General features: G+C 41.2%; 1 protein-coding gene across 1 annotated transcript in view; it reads right to left on the bottom strand.

Annotated features, from left to right (window-relative positions):
• Window positions 1–19,064, bottom strand: part of SACM1L (SAC1 like phosphatidylinositide phosphatase) — a 31,942-nt gene extending 12,878 nt beyond the window's left edge. The window contains exons 1-7 of the mRNA XM_080610166.1: window positions 18,865–19,064; window positions 11,656–11,753; window positions 9,999–10,073; window positions 7,388–7,515; window positions 6,226–6,375; window positions 3,898–3,957; window positions 1,812–1,845 (exon numbers count right to left, since the gene is read on the bottom strand). Of these exons, the coding sequence (XP_080466292.1) occupies window positions 1,812–1,845; window positions 3,898–3,957; window positions 6,226–6,375; window positions 7,388–7,515; window positions 9,999–10,073; window positions 11,656–11,753; window positions 18,865–18,917 (598 nt within the window). The 5' untranslated portion in view covers window positions 18,918–19,064. The remainder of the gene's footprint in view (window positions 1–1,811; window positions 1,846–3,897; window positions 3,958–6,225; window positions 6,376–7,387; window positions 7,516–9,998; window positions 10,074–11,655; window positions 11,754–18,864) is intronic.
• Window positions 19,065–19,660: the final 596 nt, after the last annotated feature.

Below are 19,660 nucleotides of genomic sequence, written 5' to 3'. Positions count from 1 at the left end.
GGCCATGAACAGTACTGGAATACTGCAGACTTCCACTCTTTGAGGAATTTAGGTACTTTGTCTTAAGGTTGGTAAATAAAAAGAACATACATCTTGTTTACAAATAGCCCATTCTACCATGAAATCTAGACTCTACATTAATGATTCAAATGGGACAGAAAGCAACCTAACATGTTGAAAAGCACATTCACTGCATACATGCAACATCTTGATTTATGTATGTATTTGTGCTAATACTGTTTGTAAAGAACTCCAAAAAACAATACAAATTGGTCCTACATTATCCAGCATCTTCTCATAATTCATAAATTGGAGTGTGAAAAAGAACTATTTCTCTGCTGTCCTGGAAAATTACTGCCGTGTCCTACCCCTTTAATTCAACACACGTACAGCCAACAGCTCCCTGCAAGAAAGGTTACCTCTATAACCAGCACATTTTCTACCTGCAGTCTCTGTCTCAACTGAAATGGCATCTTGCTGTTGGCTACTTCCGCACAGATAAAAGGAAAAGGCATGATTTATTGTTCTTTAGAAGGGTTGGGGTTTTTTTAAGCAGTAAGGGAAATATTAAATGTAGTTTAGGCTTTAGATGATCAAAGTCTTGATTTACCCAAGTCAGTCCATTATTTCTCATCACTGCAAGACCCCAGATCAACAAGATATATTTAAGTTTGGGGATGATGGGAGGGAAGAAGTTTTGATTTTACTGGCACTGTGGCACTGTACCAGTTCTGCTTAGGGCACTTCCCAGCATTTTCATCACTAAAAATTCCGTTTCTCTGAATTCATGGGTTCTCTAAAGGTGTTTGGTTAGTATTAGAATTACAGCAATACATACAGGACTTATGCTAATTACTTATACAGTGAAAATAGGACAGAGGAAGGTGTTAACTGCAATCCACCCAGACTCTTCCACCCAGGACCTACAGGATAAGGACTGGGTTGCTTTGACAGCTCCCTTTTGCTATCTTTCCTTGCCATTCCACCTACTCTTATGACATTTTCCATTAAATGAAGTCACAGGAGAGGGGACTGGAGATCTGCCAGCTGCTAACAGTCCTACCAGAACAATTGATTCCGTCTGGAAGCTGTTCTCTGCAGACACCTGAGGGATCTTTGCAATGGAGGAACTAAAGAGAATGTGGCATGAGTTGCTCTATCCAGTCTTGCAGGTCCTTTTCATGCTGCCAGCGCAGAAGCATCTGGGACTTACTGTTGATCACACGCTGCAAGAGGAACACTTCTTCCAGAAAGCATTAGGTTTACCTACAGCACAGACCCCTTCTCAAAAATAGACTCATTACTGCCTTGCTAAAATGGCTGTTACCCTAAGTGTTAGTGCAGGAAAAGCAGCTGGTTAGGAGAAGCATTCCAGGAGCCTTCAGCAGAACTTACCCTTTTATTCATCAACAGGAACATCCATAATCACTCCTTCAAGTCAAAACTGTTCTCCCTTATTTTATATCCAAAGTAAATGCTAAATGAATGTATCCTTATAGCAAGATAGTAAGTACTAATGCTGATGTAAGAGCATTTGCCATGTTCATCTTAACTTTCAATCTCATTGAAAGGCAGTTATGGAAATCATACCTGTAAAATTAAATGCATTAAGCCTTAAAGGCAGAATATTCAAGCATATTAACATGAGTGGGCTATCAAGCAATATCTAATGCTCACATCTGAACAAACTACAACTTCATTCTGACATTGTGGTCTATGTTATAGTTGCTAACATAGCCAGTTGAGCAGTCTCAATAACAACCACCTTGCTGTTAGATTCCCATAGTCAGCCGTACAACACAAAAGGATACATCCATGCATCACTGGCATAGCAAACCTATGGATCTGAAACACATATAATACATGTTAAATATACTAACCACTAGCAGCCAAAAAAAGATAAGTGACTTTGGCTATGAGTTTTGTGATAGTTTCATGTAATTTATAGCCTTTAATTTTTGGTTTGGGTGCGGGAATTCTTTCCAAGAAAGACACATTTGAGGAAGACAGCAATAGAAGTAATCCTTATTAGCAGCAGGGAAAAAGTGAGAGCCTAATCCTAATAAAGCAACCTTGACAAAAACCCTCAAGCTGCTTTTGTCCTCCTCCATATGGCATCCACTGTTCTACAAACATGACAGATATAAAGCAGCACAAACTGAATACCTTATGATATGATATTTGCTGTACCTCCACAGTAGGATGTTAAGTAGAGACAGTCAACAACACAGGAATATATCTCTGCAATTAATACTTGAAATGCGTGTTCCAGTGTTGTTCCCATCCTACCACTCCTGAATAACTTGGTCTTTCAGGAAAATTTAAAACTCAGATTTTCTAATACTGGAACTCAGAAATGCCACCACTCATCACCTGAAACTTGCTAGAGCAAACCACCTGTAGTCAGTAGCAGTTCATGCTTCCCCTCAGCTATCTCCCTTCTCTACTTGTGTGTTTTGCCTTCTGCATCTGTTTTCACAAACCAGCCACACTTGGCTTTCTTTGCTGTTCCCATCACAGCTTCTCTCTCCTTTCCCAAGCTTTGTCTTCATAGCACTACTCAAACAGTACACCCAGTCACATGCCTCCAAAATATGCACGACAGCCCTTTGGTAATTCCTATCTTCACATTCCAGAAGCACTGCACAATCCAGCCTTTTGGAACAGTGCTGTCTAATGTAAGAGCACATTTCCACAGGTTACTGAGACAGAAATAGAAGCAGTGCGTCATTCAGTTCGATAAACGTGAAGTACCAATAGAGATAAAAGGTTGCTGTAGTGCAGACAATTTGAGAAGTTCAGCACACATCTGAAGGATATGTGCTTTCATAGAATGGTTTGGACTGGAAAAGACCTTGTGATCATCCAGTTCCAACCCCCTGCCATGCGGAGGGACACCTCACACTAGACCATGTTGTCCAAGCCCCATCCAACCTGGCCTTTAACACTGCCAGCGATAGAGCATTCACAGCTTCTCTGGGCAACCTGTGTCAGCGCCTCAGCACCCTCACAGGGAAGAATTTGTTCTGAGTAACTAACCTGAACTTCCCTTGTTTCAGTTTGAACCCATCACCCCTTGTCCTATCACTACAGTCCCTGATGAAGAGTCCCTCTCCAGCATCCTTGTAGCCCCCTTCAGACACTGGAAGCTGCTCTGAGGTCTCCATGCAGCTTCTCTTCTCCAGGCTGAACAGCCCCAATGTTCTCAGCCTGTCTCCATAAGGGAGTTACTCCAGCCCCTGAGCATCCTTGTGGCCCTAACTGACAGCCACGTGTAGTAGGAAGCAGCTTAGATCAGGCTGGCCATTGAGGTACTACAGTTGTGGTTCATGGTCATGCCCTTGTATTTGCTGGACTAAGTGAATTCAAAGGTTACACTCCTCTTAGTCTTCATTTGACACAAAATGAAAGATTCTAAACTGTCAGTTCTATTTTTAATACCAGCTTTATGACCTATTCACTAAGCAAATGGAATTTAAACTGCACCCAGAGAAAGATGCTAGCCAGTTTTGGGAAAAAAAGTTATGAGCTGAACCTTCCCTGTACCTAAAGTACAGATTATTAACAAATAAGTAGTTAAACTTCAAAAAGCTTGAAAAGCATATGCTGTGTAGTGTAACTTCCCCTCTGGCTTAGACAAGTATGGTGTCAACACAGCATCTTCAACAGCAGACATTTCCAAGAGCCAGCTTTACTACAGATCGTACTGAGAACATTGACATAAAGTTGAGAGTCTGAAAGCAAAAGACTGTCACTGTGCTAAAGTAGAAGATGAACAGCCACGTTATACTAGATTCTGGCTGTCTGAAATAAGAGGCCTAATTACAGGGAACTGTTGCATATTTAGAGCAAAAGTATATTCATCCTCTATTAATACAATCATTACAAAGCATTTACCTCTGGTTGAGCAGCAAATTCTCTAAGAAGATGCCCATTCCACACAAACCGTGGATCCGCCTGCAGCAAGAAAGAAAAGTCAACAGGTTTTTAGAGACTGTCAGTTCTATATAATCCAGCTTAAAGCAACATCATAGTATCCATACATTGCACAAGTTTAGGGGAACAGCTGTACATGGAGATGGAATGCCTTTCTTCCATCAGCATCCTTCATATCCTCAACAACAATATAAATAAAATCAAAATAGTTAAGAGAAGCACAATTCTCTCCAATCTTTCAGGATGCTGCCTGACACTCGCGGCGTACTTAACTGCTAACAACTGAGCTGCAGCATTAGAATAACATTCTGGTCTCTGCCCTAAGTAAGCAGGCCTTGAAAAGTGCTCTGAAATTGTAACTACAGTAGCAAGGTAACACTCAAAGTGGGCAGAAGGTAAAAATGCATGGAGTTCTGTATGCAATAATCAACAGTTCTGACAATTGGAAGTTAAACAGTACTTGTAGTTTAAAAGAAGTCAGTATTTATATTCTGCTGCATAAATAATCCTCTTCATTTATTTCCTATGTCTAAGTCACCTCAAAAAGATCCTGAGCAGGTTGCTGAGCACATTCCAGGATGCTACCAGATTAGTCACAAAAGTGACATTTGCTGCAGAACACAGGGAAGGCTCTGGAATACATCTCAACTTTAAGATGAGGTAGGTAGACAATACATCACCGAGGATAAGGGTTAATTCAAGCTCAGTGTTGGAACGTTCCTTTGTCTAATAGAAAACAAGAGATACAACTATCTGCCAGAAACTGTTCAGATCCTATTTGCAGTATCTTGAACTAGTGAAAGAGCAAGATACAAAGCTTTGATGCTTCTATACTGGGGCCATTTCCTTCTACCAGTACTCTTTCAAAACACTAAAATACACACAAGTAAGAAACCAAAACTACCCACACACCAACTACAGGCCAATCTCCTCTCGTGGAATTGAACTGGAGATGCCCAAATTTGCCATCATCCATTAAGTTAAGCCATTATACTGCAACGACGAGTGTGAAATTGCATTAGAATTGCTTTAACCTTCTAACATCTGAATTTACTCAAACCTGATGCTATTACTGATGCACAATAATGTGCTTTGCCTTTCAAACAACCTTCTGAAATTCCTCAATTTTAAGTCAAACCAATTGTTTCATGTCAGCAACCGCCCTCCCTGGCAAGTTCGCTGCCAGAACAGCATTTGACAACACAAAACAGTCCAAGTATAAACTGATTTCTAAATTGATTTTCTTAATCTTTGAAAAGCTGCTGCCCCAGCTTAGTTTCAGTATCTACGAGGCAACTTCTTGTGACTCCATTGCCACCTCTTCAGCAAAGGAAGAAGAGGTGCTATTGACTTCCAAGGTTTCAGTATTTCAGTGTCTAGGCAGTTTAGACCTGATTTATGCTGCAATACAGCATACTACTAGACGAAAGCTTCTGGAACTCTGGAAGCACCAGAGAATTTCAAGCTCAAATGCATTTGGCTGTGCAATTCTGGTATCATTAAGACAAAAGCAGCATATTAAATTCACACTTCAAACATAAGAAATAGGCCTGTTTTAGACAGAATACCTCCCAAGGCCAACAGGCATAAACCCTACAGTTCAGTTCCACATGATCTTGGAAAAGAGTATGAAGTCGAGTGCCATTTAATCCACTTTTGGGCAAAGGGTTAGGACTCATCCACAACCCCTAACAGTTAAGATAGAACGCTACAGTGCTGAAGAGATTTGCGTACTGAAGCATCATAGACCAGCAGATTCCACCCTTGTTCTAAGCAATGTACGAAGCAAGCTCGGGTTGTAACTTGACTCATTGCTTCTTTTTTGTCTCTCTCTCAGTTCCTTTTTCCCAGAGAACTGCCCCAGTACAACCCAATTAACCAGCTCACAGGGATGGCTTGTTACAGTTCAGCAACTGTGCTATTTTTTTCTACTTCAGTTATAAGGATTTGCTTCCAAGCAACATGTAAATCTGTTTGACTTGTTTAAATTAATGATTTAAATAGGAAAGCCATTTTTAGTATAACAGAAGACCACAAATGTTTTACCAGTATCTGCTACCACTTAGCATACTAATTGATTGTAAAAGACAAAAATGAAGGTTTCAGCTCAAGTGTAACAGGACCGTGGATTTCAGCAATATCATCCTAAACTTCACATAAAGTTTCCTTTAGTTTGTGCTGGTTTGTTTTGACATCATTTAAACATCAGCTGCATAAATGAAACTTAAGCCATGCAGAGCTGACTGACAAGGTTCGGGGCACAGGCATTAAGCAGAAGTATATCCTTACCCTCTCTAGGAGGCTCATTTCCTGGAACTCTGGGCTCGTGTTGGCTAACCGTTGGAGAGTGTGCGTTAGGTCGTATGTTGTTGAGAAGTAAAATCCATCCACGCTCAAGACATGATTTAGCATTGATAAAAATACTTTATTGTCCTGCAACTGTTGAATGAGAGAAAAAGGACAGAAGAGCTCTCATTTATTACCATTGAAATACCTTATTCTTACAAGCTCCTGCTACTTTCTGAAGTGACAAGATGCAGTTTACTAGTGTGCTAGCACATGACATCCAGATTGTTCAGAGATAACCATAGAAGAAAACCATGGGATTGCAATTTTGGTAACAGTTTACTGATAACTGAAAGCTAGCACACTGCAACCCAATTCTACAAGAACAGTGGAGAGCAGAGAACAGTCTCCTGTGAGGTAAACAGCTACTAATATTAAACTAATATTAGCAACTGCCAAGCAAAAAGGAACACATTTTGCCTGAAAATTATTCAAAAAGCCAAATGAGATGGCAATGCAAATAAAGGATACAACTTACTGTCAGGATTACGCCATTAACTAATCTGTGTTGGGTTCAAGTTTTGATTAACCTCATTCCTTTCCCCGAAGAGCATCAGATTCCTCTTCAGCTCCATTGGTTAGACACCTTATCTACTCTCTATCAAGCCCCAACACATCTGTTTTATACAATCTCCATCCTTTCCCTCCCTCTCAAAAAAAAAAGGAAAAATCAATTCTTCCCTGCTGGGTAATTATGTAATGGATCAATTCCACAAATTAAGCAAGACAGACAGATAGATGACAGCAAGGCAGCTTATCATAGGGGACATCAGAATAGCAAAGCTGTGAGAAAGACTGAACAGGAAGAGCATAGAGAAGAGCGTACCATCATAGCAGGGGGAAAAAAATGCACAATATGCAGAACAAACTCTGGGGATGATACTCAAAATTGCACAATGTGAGCTTGTTATCTTGAATGGCACAGCTTTATATTTACCTATATCCAAATACTACATCAATTATAGCAGCCCGAATAAAGCAGGAAAAAAGTGTAGCTTAAAGAGCTTCTAAAAAGAAACTTTCATAGTTTCATCAAATTAGGTCCTGTGGTAATGGACATTAACAAAAGATAATCCCCCCACAATCCCCTCATGAATTCACCTACCTGAATATCAGTTAAGTGCAGCATGGTCTTTTTGTAAGAGAGGATGTCAAAGTCTGTTGCTTTCCAGATTGCATGACTGAAAATCTCACCTACTTTTTTCTTTTTTGTTATTACAATAAGATATGTGCCTGTAAATCAGGAAGAATAAAGTTAAAAAAATCCATAAATAGATGCACATATTAAGAAAAGGAGCTTACAACCATACCCTGTAACTATAGAACTATAACCAGAAAACTGAAACCAATAGGAAAGTGTGAGGTTTCTTCAACTCACACCTAGGACTTTGTTCCTAACAGTAAGGGGGCTGGAGCAGATGCAAAACGCACTTGCTAAGCTACCCACTTCTCTATGCTCACAGATCTTGAGCTACTCATTAAGTTTAAGGAATTACAAAATGGATTACAAAAAGTAGTGTCAGCTACTCAAACTGCAGACCAGAGACTGTCTGAAAGTCTTTAGGTTTGCAAATGCTGAAAGAGGCCAGTGGTCTTGAATGTAGTTTGGAAAGCACTGAGCAAGTCTGAAATGCATGAAAGGAAGCATGCTTCAGAACCCAAAACCCCTATTCATCTTATCCTAAAAAAGTATTTATCCTAACAGGTTCAAAATGGAAGAAAGAGAAGGGGGGTTTCTTTTTAATAATTTGACAGGAAGTTCAGTGTTTTCTTGGTTGCATAAGTAACAAAGAAAAAAAACCATAATAAAGACAAGTCACTCAAAGCAATTGATTTACACTTGCTGGTAAACACAACATACTCTTATTTCTACCTATCATATTTCAGTGCCAGCTTGGTTTGGAAGAAAAAGAATACTTTATCAAATCGGATATTGATGGATAAAAATGTCTCACGATCTACATCTTATAACCATTAAATGCTTACTTACAACTTCCATGGAGCAAAACAGCGAGGGTTTTTTTTTTCCATGCAGAAGCACAAAACCCCAATCCAATACACTTTTGTACTGGTGTTATACCTTTTAGCTGGACTATTTAAGCACTTCAGAAATGCTCTAGCATGTTGCATTTCAAGTTATAAGTACTGCTTTTGGCTGGCATATCAGAAGCATCCAGATACCTTATAAAAGCAGCACATTCCATCCACAGCTATGCCACAAAGATGCTGCACAAATAGATACATATGATATGAATTTTCAATGCCTTTTCCTATTTGGGTATGCAACCTTCTGCTTGAGACTTCAGAGCTTCAGATATTAATTCAGCAATTTTCCCCCTCCCCCTTAACACTGTAAATAGGTGAAGAATATTTATGTTTGCTAAAGATGCTGCATTGCTAGACATGGAACCAGTTTTACAGATGATAAACTACCTAACACCACAACATCATTTACTAACAACGCAAAATCATTTACTTTTAACTGATGTTATCTTCAGTTTAACAGCTAACAATCATTACAAACAATCACTGCAAAGCTTAGGGGATGGAAAGAAAAAGGCTATTTTAATAAGCTGCATACTTCTATATTTTATATAATATTCTGTTATTACCAAGCCTGTAATTTGTGAAAATTCCCCTTTGGGGTAATTCAGTTTTAAAACAGCCAGATCTTGTCAAGCACCCAAGACACAGGTGTCCATTATATCGCTCTTACTCTACAAAATCCACAATTCTTTAGAATATGAGCATATAAAGTTTTAAGACCCTGTCAGAAGTTTACTGCATTTAACACAGTGATACTTTGCTTTGGTTGAGAATACTGCAATGAGTGAACTTAAATCCCTTCTATGTATGGAGACATTTATTCAGTATGCATGCTCCTTATTACATCATTTTTCAGACTACTTGAGTCTCAAACTCTAATAAAGTCTATACTAAAGGTCTTTTGAATAGCAATTCATAAATTGCTGTTCAAAAGTTGCTATTCAAAAGACCTTTTGTATAGACTTTATTAGAGTTTGAGACTCAAGTAGTCTGAAAAATGATGTAATAAGGAGCATGCATACTGAATAAAAGTCTCCAGATGTAATGTCTGGAAGCTCAGACTTTACACATCAGGCTTATTTGTGGCAGTGACTGTTTAGAGCTGAACACCACTGAGATACCTAGAAAAAGCAGACAGCTTATTCTTACTTTATCCAACAACTGCCTAAAATTTAGAATCGTTCCAGTCTGTCCTTTTCCTGTTAATGTTGAGCTTTCTTTGTATGTGCAGGATAGTTGGAACACAACCATTACTTGAACTGCTGCATCTACTAATCTATCACCCTGTCACTCAGTTCTGTACCAGGATTACTGAATTTAAAGTCAAACTTCACAACTCAGTATTTGACTGTTCCACCAAATCCTGCAACTAAAACAGTTATGAAAAGTAAATTATGCGCTTTGCACACATTTGAAATCTATGCCTTAAAACTCAACTAGCTATCAGTTAACCCTTCCTTTAGAGCAGCTACTGGTTAAAGAGTACATGAACATTCGTGATCAACTGTATTTGGATACCTCCATCCTCCAGCAGCCACAAGGAAAGGCCATCATACTGATGAAAGTGTAACCTCAGGTAAGTATTCAAGATACTATTTTTGTCTTTAAAGCTTCTTCAGCAATATATATTGCCTAAGTATTTTTAAAGAGCACAGTTCTCTTTTCCTTACCTGCTACCAAACGGATTGTTCCCAAAATACCATATATAGGCCTTGTAACAGCTGAGGGGGGAACATCTTTCTTGACTGAAAAGCAAAAGAAAAAAGCATCATCAGAACTCCGGACTGCTTCTTTCATGCCTATACTGGAAAACTATTAAAGTAGGTTCGTCAAAGCTTCTTGGTCACATCTCAAGTTTTGCTGGTCTTAAGTTTAAGCAGCAATACATCAGATTTCCAAAGCCTAATGGGGGGTGGGAAGGAAGGATATGGAAGCATTCTAAACCAAGTTCTATGTTTAATCAAAATAGTCATTCAATTGAATAAATTCAAGCTTGCTCACATGACAATACAGCAAGTAAACTCCTCAATAATGTATTGTCCTGCCAGCTTCCAGAAGCTTTTTGTTTTGAAGCCATCTAGACATCAAGGACACACAAACCATAAATGCTTGTACCTCCCTCTTCCGACTGCTTCTTCTGAGCCTCAGTCTATTTCCATCTCAGAGACCCAGTTTACTTTTTGGTCTATCTCTGCAAAACTACCAAGAACAGTATAGATTACAATACTCCAAACAACATACCAAGGGACCTAAAAGGTATCCAAATATCATTTAGAAGTCTTAGCCTGTTAAACTCTCCTCTATTCACATTTCTAGAGTAACAGAAGGGATATTAAAGGAGTTCAAGAAACACAAAACACCCAAATCAGAGTTAGGTATTTTCTCAGAGCTTGGAGAACAGAGAAAGACAGCACTTGTATTTTCCTTTGTTTTAAACACCTTGCAGGCTCATCTGATAAAACACCAGTCATGAGCACAGATGTGAACTCACAAAAGACTAGGGATGACTATATTAAAAGAGTTCTGAAGGAGAAACTGAAATACTACACTACAACAAAAATTACCAGTGGGATGGGCACACTGCTCTTACATGAAGCACACAAGATACATAATAAGAGACTGACTGCTTTTATATTAGTATTACTGTAGCATTTTTGTCTGTTTAGATATTAGTAATGCTCAGGTACAAACTCCTGAAGCACGGAGGAGGAAGTCACTCATTGCCTTAATTTCACGTTGTCATTTAATTCAAGTTCTTTGACTGAATTTGTGCTTTAATTTCACATTCTTAATAAAGTACATTTTGAAGACCTCAGCATCAGTATGCTTAACACTACTTGCCCTGACATTTGAATCCAGATTTCCAACACAGAACTAAATTTACAGTGAGGGTTTTTTTTACTGTTGTTGTTTGTAGAGGCTTTATGAGAATTCAGGTTTCAGTATTAAAAGACAGCACTGGGACAATCTGGCAAAACCTACAGAAGCCCAGTGTTCAGCACTTCCCATGTTTGGGACTTGTAGCACCAATCCCAACTAGCTTGAATGACTCAGATTTTACTGTCATGATGGGCAGTCTTAGTAAAAGAAAGAGGCAAGCACTATCACCCTGGTTACCCACAGCATCAATCCCACAGCAAAAAGCCATTTCAAAGAAAGTTATTTGCAGGATGGAATGCAAAGTACTATTTTAAAACAGTAACTAAAGATAAAAACAAATCTCCCAGTATCAATTCACGGTGCTGAAGATCTTCTGGGAGTGCCCAGAACAAAACAAACAGAAAGCATGAAGAAGCCTATATTGTGGAATGCTGGTGAGGGGAGTACCTGTAAGAGTGACTTCTGTGGAGACTCTGTCAATAGCAAGCACATCATCTGCTCCATCATCGCAGGCTTCCACATAGAACTTCTCTGGTGTCACATGCCTTTAAGAGAATGGATAGGAAGAAGAAAGTTGTTTAGCACCACTTACTTTGGCTTTATTCATTCTTCACCACCTGAAGACAGAGTAAGAAATTTTAAACCTCATTTCAGCTGCAACCCCCCCCTAAATTCTCACTGGATTAATTCCCAACAGCCACTGATACTGACAGTGCAAAAAAGCAAGTCAAGCTAATCGGGTACTGCAAAACCCACCGTCTGTTTCATAATCTTAATTCTTTTTTATTACTAAAAGTTAGAGACATGAAAGGGAGTTTGGGTACATACTGGTCCATTTCAACTCATATAAGCTTGAACTATGTCACTTAGAAGTCTGGTAAGCCAAAAGCAAACTTCAAAATCAGAAGTTTAGCCAAGCACTTTCTAATATATCAGAAACTAATGCACCACATCCCTGATACAAGTCTAATAAACACAAAAATCATGTCCAAAGTGATAAAAATCACTTGTTTCTCATTAGTGTGTTTGAAATATTGTAAGGATCCACTGGAAACAACACAGGAAAAACGGAAAAGCTAAAGTGGCAGTCTAGTTTATTGAAGCAAGTGTGTCAACGTTAGCAGATCTGTTAGCCAGGTCTGTGTAACACGCGTGGAGTAACCTGTATCTTCCCTATTGGAGACACACTGACATCCTGTTCAGACTTTATAGCTACTTTTCTCTTGAAGAAAACTCAATGCAGTACAATGCTAGCCATAAAATTAAACACAGTTTTCAACAATATTCCTTAAAAATACACCTGTTGAGATACCTGCAAGCCAGACATGTTACACTGTGCAACAACACAAGAGTTATGCAGGAATTACTTGTAGCTGCACACAGGAAATGCAAAACAAACAATAAACCCACTCTTGAACTAGGGTTCTTAAATTTCATAATGAGTTCTCTTAGTTTAAGGCTTGACAAGACATGGATCAGAGTTTTAAGCATCTTGTTCTGGAAACTTACTCTACAGGATAGATATTTTTAGGCTCCTTCTCCCTAAATAGCTCTTGCATTCTTTCACATCTTCTCTTTTTTAATCCATCAGAAAGCTGAATTAGAATCCTAATTTAGATCACAAAACTCCTTTGTAAGAGATCTGGAAGACCTCCTTTAACATGTCTAACACCCCACCTTCCACCCACTAAAAGCAGGGCCAACTTCAAAGTTTATTCAACTTTAAAGTTAAGCCTTATTTCTTTGGGGATGTTCTGGCACTCCGTAAGGACAGAGATTCTACAACCTCTCTGCACAAGCAGAGGAAAGCCAGGGAAGTCCAAATGCTTAACTGAACTGAAAAAACAAACACCACAACAGACCATAAAGCAACCCTGTTCATCAGGTCATTTAACTTCTTCAAAGAGAAATTAGTCTGCGTCCTAATACGGGAAACACACCACGTACCCTTTCTAAATCAGCCTTCTTAATCTTTCATGAGTACTTATAAAATGCCTTATCTCAGAATGGTTTGGGTTGGAAAGGACCTTTAAGACCATCTAGTTCCAACCCCCTGCTATGGGCAGGGATCTTTGAAACTAAAGCCATCAGAGTAAGTAATACAACCATGAAGTTTGTTGTACACTGAAGCCTTAAAGCTTTCCCTGTTTGTTTTGCATGAAGTGCACATATGCACCCCTGGCTCTCTAAGAGGGTTTCATAGCAATAATGGGAACTGATTTTACAGTGAATGGCGAACAAGCTTACAGAGATAGAACAAGCTTAAGGACATTTATAAGCCCCCAATTTGTTAAAGAAACTCAAATCAGGTTATACTATTTAAGATGCAGTCAGAAACCTACGGCTTGTTGGCAGGACACAGGAGCAGGCATTTTTTTTCCACCTAAAGCAACCTGCAGCTACTTAACTTCCACTGGTTTAGCTGAACAGTCAGCTTTTTCTAAGAGGTCAGTTGATACAGAAAAATCCAGCTGAAAAGGGGGAAAAGGCACTGCAAAGTTTCATACTGGACCTGTTACGCCTTTAATACAGATGCTTACGCATTCTTCCTCATCTACATTAAGCAAATAAGTTGAAGCGTCCAAAGTAGTAGCTTCAGGTTTTGAATACTCTGTATCGAGAAGACAACATAGACAAGACACCTACACTGACCACACAGAGCATTTGTATCCATGATCAGTAGTTTTAAAAGCTGCTCTTCTTATTAGAAAGTGCAAATGGTCATGACTGTCCTACAGTCTCAGCACTAAGACTCACTTGCATATTAGTTAAAGGCCGTTTCAAACAACAGGAAAAGCTTACAGGTACAGAATATGTCATGTACACAGACTTGATATTTACTACACTCCAGAGTACTAATTTCTTCCTGATAAATGTGAAGTCTGTTATCCTCACCATAAGCTAAGACAAAGGAGAGAATTAAGGCTGCCACTGCAAATAATACCTGGTTTTCCTTTGTGCCATATGTTCTGCTTCAGTAGACCAGACCCCTGCTTTTCTCTCTCTCTCTCAAATCCTAGCGCATATTTTGTCTCTTGCCACTACCATTGACTGCCCTTGTAACAGTTTATCACCACCTTTATCTCCTCTTACACAATGCTTGTATATTTCTAACTTTGCTTAAACTACATTTTATCATCAACACACATGAAAGAAAGCTTTGCAATCAAAATCCTTCCCACAGTCGGCTCCAAGACAAGATTTGGTGACAAAAATGTCAAGTGATTCCTGGTTTCAGTTCAATGGACCAAACTGGCAGCTCTAACTGATGTCTGTGAAGTTGAGAGAAATAACTTTACGGTGATCCCAACAGGGGGATCTCTAAGAGGTTTCAGCCCAAACGTGGATATACAAACCTACCAGTTACCAGAACTAGGCTAGTAGTCTCATTCTTGTTTAGATGACCTTTTCAATCATTAAGACTATGGTAACTGAGATGATTGCCTCCCACTTCTTTCAGGAAAGAAGCGGATGAGCACTGCATACAAGAATGGTATTTTCCCACAGACCATCCTCAGTACCAAGTCTGTATGCTGTTCACAAGCTTAGAAAGGTAACACAAATGCTTATTTTACTGATCTGAGGAGGAGATATTAAGTGCTGAAAGAAGGATTACTCATAATGACTAGAAATCACAGACTAATTCTATTCTTCTAATAAAATACGGAAAAGATGAAAGTCTAAGTGCTAGTATTACATAAATAATAATAAAATCAGTATTTTCCAGAAGCCCATAATGTCAGTAGTTACTTTTGAAACTGGTTTTCATACACCAGGCCATATTCTGCTTTTGTATAACCTTCATATTTGACACCGGAACCTTCCTTCTCCTTGGCTACGTTGTCACTGCTGTCTGTAAGCATCCAAAACCATCAAGAACTCTTAAAAGCAACACCTGGCTTCCATTACAGCTTAACAGCATATAAAGTCTTCACCAAGTCTGAGTTCCTCTCATTCACTTTTATTTTAAATACAAAAAACCCCTGACCACCATTACCATGGCCTATTTCTCAGTGTTACTAAAGAACAAAGAGAGTGATAAATGGAAATATTTGACATTGATAATGTAATTCCTGATACTACTGAAAAGCGAAGGTATTAAAGAACTGCAATCACCAAATTCATGTTTCAAATATTACTGAAGGTGACTTGAAACTCATTTTGAAATCTTCTCTAACTGAATTGTGTGGACTGCTGCCAAGAGGTAAAGCAACTTACTCAGTAGATTTAACTCCTACAATTCAAAGGTGAGAAAGAAAAAAAGTGTGATTCCCAAAATAACAGAGACACAAAAGAGAAGCAAAAGAAAAGCAACAGCCACTGCTTGCTTACACCAAGTGTAAAGTCAGCTTCATTTACAGTTAAGTGAGATAGTGGTACTTTTTATTTGTGTATTTGTTGTGAAGTTACACTTCGTTAGTTGGATTACAAAGCAGTGCTGTATACCATGAAGGTGATGCAGAATTGCATCCCACATTTTAATTGGGTTTATCTTACAGACAAGAATACTCCTGTGTTCAGGTAGTGCATGAAAGAAGATCCATTGTGTTCTAATGGCAACTAAAGATAGTACTTCACTCAATACCACTTAAGCCTTCTAGGCCTCAACAGCCAAACCCTGACTTCAGTAATTGATTATTTCACCATAAATACTTAACATTGCTTTAATGCAGGAACCTCTTCGATGTCAACCTCTAAATACTATAATAAAGCAAGCCAAAGCACGCCCTGTACTGTGCAGCAATGCCTTTGCTGTACTCAAGCTACCGAAGTGGTCTGCAGCAAAATAATAGGAAAGACATTAGTATATGCAGAGTCTCAACAGTGTGTTAAGTAACAGTGCCAACACACTGATGGTTTCAACACCCCTGAGATTCCAGATTTTCTAGGTGAGCAGGTGTGCTAATTATACATCTACCATAAATATTACTCCTCAAGCAGAAACAGCTCAAGGAACTGGAACATCTCCCATGGAGCAGTAGTTGTTGCAGGGAGAAGAAAGGGAATATAATGCCAGGATTAAAGAAAAACAGTAATGGAAATACCAGAAAAAGGCATGGATTAAAGGCATAGCTTTATAATGGCTATTCCCAGCTAGGTTTTGCTTAAGATGACAAATAATTTGCTGCGTAAGTTAATGCCCTCCTCAAATAACATCCCTGAGCTTCACTGTGAAAGCCATTTAGTTCAGCAAGAAAAGAAGGATATATACTGTTGTTTCTAGAAGTATTACCCAAACTCAGTTTAGAGAACAAGAAACAAAAGAATACAAAGACAAGTTGTACTTTTGGACTTCTCCCCAAATTACTGATGAATTGGACCGGTAGCTTTACCACCATCCACTAGCTTGCTACCTGCAACAGCTGTCCGAATCTACAACTTGTTCCTGAGGCTATGAGAAGAAGCTAAGTAAGTATAGCAGTGACACAGATGACATCTATGGGTAGCAGTTTTTAGGTTAGCAGTTCTCCCCAGTAACTGCTGGTGTAACTCAATTAGCGCCAACAGTAGCGCAGACATCAGACATCAGCATTTTTACTGGTATCACCTGAACATCAATGATGACACTGGTCAAGGCTTGAGTTGCTACTTTTGATAACATGGAAAACATGAGGTTCACATTGAAAGCTAGGATCTGGTACCGAATGTACAGAATGGGACCCTGCGGAGCACCACAAGCAGTGAAGCTCCACACAGGGCCACCAGACTACCCAGAAGAGGTGAGCTGCAGAATCTGACGTTTTCATAGAGAGAAAGAGAAGTCAGTTAAAAACCCACAACACTGTCACCACTAAACCCCCACACTGGAGTCTAGCCTGGATCTCTCAGAACAATATTCTCCTTTGACCTTGCCAACTGGTAAGGGTGACTCATCACCTAAGTCATGGTCCTGTATCTTAAAACGCCTGGTAGAAAGTCTATAGGCATTACGATGCTTGGTGTAATCACAGGGAGAAAAGCCCATTTTGCAGAAAGCAAAACAATTCTGTTTTCAAGTTTATAAAGCAAAAAAACTCACGTTAAACTACATTTGAGACAGCCTCATTCTAAACAGATCAAAGCTTACTTTTAGTTAGGATTAAACTTTAAATGAGACAATTCCTTACTATCCTGTATCCAGAAACGTGCTTTTAAAGAGACTCTCAGTAGGAATGACTGCACTGCAAGTCACACAACTGCTACTCATACACCTCACCTTTTCTCCTCTGCAGGCAAAAAGATCACAAGTTCAGCTTAAAGAAACACAAACACTGTTTAGGAGACAAGAGGAAAAAAGAGCTTTCTGCCAAATAAGCAAGTCTTTCAACCATCACTGAGGATCTTACTCCTCAAATCATCTCCAGTGTCTGTATAACCTCACTTAACTACCTAATCAAAATAAGGAAAGAAGCCCAGTGATTTCTAAACACATAATGGTGTTATGACAAACTGTTTACACAGATCTCTAAGGAAGACCTACAGATGTTTGCTCTGAATCCAAAATATGACTGTCAAATGAAATTTAACAGAGCATTAAGCACAGTTAAATCAGGCTTAAAAATCACTTTCAGATCCTGCTGCCTGAAAATGGCATCAGTAACTCAATTACACACTTTCAAGCTAATATTTAGAGGTCAGAAGCCTGGGAACGCCTTTAGGACACACAAGGACATTTCACTGTTGGCTTCAGACAGTCATGGAGAGCTTCATATAACCACAGAATAGTTACAGATGGACCTTAAGATCATTCAGTTCCAACCAGAGTCATCTTTTCACAAGGTGCATCCAGCCAGCATGAGGACATGGAATGGAAACACCTCTTCAGATTTAACTTTGCATTGCTTTGGTTATGCAACATCTTTCACTATGTAAAAGGCAGGAAGCAAATGTACAAGCCCACAGGGTTACGCTCTCCTCTAAACCCCTTGTTTTAACAGAAAAATAAATTACCCCAGAAACTTACAAGGATTTATTTGGGCAGTCACAGTAGGCACTACACAGCGAGAGTCCCACAAGTTCAAAATCATCAACTGGCACCAAAATAAAGCTGTGCTGTAAGAGACTGATGGGTACGCACACCTAAAGAACCTTCTGCGGGCAGGAAGCACTGCATATACAAAGCTTTCCATTCGCACCAGCGCTCGGCTGCTTACAGAAACCAGCTATGAGGGAAGCAGGCGGCAGTCGGGACTCCCCACCACCTCCTCTGTGAGCCCAGCGGTGCCCAGGGCAGCGCACCGCGCCCAGCACACCCAGCACCCGCACTCATCAGCCTTCCACAGGGAAGCGAGACCGACACCCGAGCCGCCAGCAGCGCTGCTGCCGTGCTATCAGATGGCCAGCCAAAGAGGAGCGGAGCTGTACCCGCGGCCAAAGTCCTCCTCCTCCTCCTCCTCCTTCTCCCGCTCCGGGCCGCCGCACGCAGCCGCTGCCTCGGGCCAAGCCCTTCGCGCTGACCCGGCCGTCCCGGCCTGCCCCACCCCGTCCCGGGGAGGCCCCGAGGCTGGGTGGGACAGGCCGGGGCACCCGCTTAGCGAGGGCCGGGCCGGGCAACGAGCCGCCGCCGGGCGCCCGGGGACACCGGGTCCGTGAGGGGAGGGGACAGGTGACCGCTGTCCCAACGGCCGGTTCCGCTCGGTGACAAACCGCCCCCCCCACTCCCGGAGGGTCACTCACAGCTTCAGATTGGCGTAGGCCGCCGCTGCCGCCGCTCCCGCCGCCGCCGCCATTCGGTAGCCTCCTACTGTCCCCGGCTCCGCGTCTCTCCCGGCCGCTCCCTCCCCTCCACACTGAGGCGGCCCCGGCCTTGAGGGACGGAGCCCCACGCAGGACAAACGGCCGCAGGAGCGCGACCGAGCACCGCCACCGCCCGTAGGGGAAGGGGGCGGGCCTGGCCTGACTGGTTCGCACCACGATTGGCTGAGCCGCCGAGCTCTGCCCCCGCCCCCGGAGTGGTGCAGGAAGCGGTGGGGATTGGCCAGTGTGCGAGTGGGGCGGTAAGCCACGCCCGAGTGGGTGGGGTTTAGGCGGGGAGGCCGCGCTGAATTGGCTGCCCCCTGCAGGTTCTGTGTTGAAGTACCTGTGGGCAGGCCCCCTTACTCGAGCAGGGCCAGTGGCGCAATGGATAACGCGTCTGACTACGGATCAGAAGATTCTAGGTTCGACTCCTGGCTGGCTCGGCTGCTCTTTTTCTTTCTCGCGTCCAACCTGAACTCCATCCTTAGGGTGCTGCCGGCATCCCCTCCGCTTTTGGGCAGCTTCTCCACTCCTCCGTAGACCCACTGTGGCCTTCCCCATGTGCCCTGCACGTCGGGGGGTACTCTGGAGACCCCTAGAAAGCATTCCGGGGTTGGTTGTGCATTAGAGGTTTGTGCCCTTGGCAACCCTCAACACAGGATGCTGTGGGAGAGGCTGGTGTCCATCTGGGCTTAGGGAGACACCCCCAGACATGGGGCAGGCCTCCTGGCCGATT

Source organism: Psittacula echo (assembly GCF_963264785.1).
Source record: "Psittacula echo genome assembly, chromosome: 2".
Classification (NCBI taxonomy): Eukaryota; Metazoa; Chordata; class Aves; order Psittaciformes; family Psittacidae; genus Psittacula; species Psittacula echo.
This window is presented reverse-complemented; position numbering and strand designations above follow the sequence as displayed.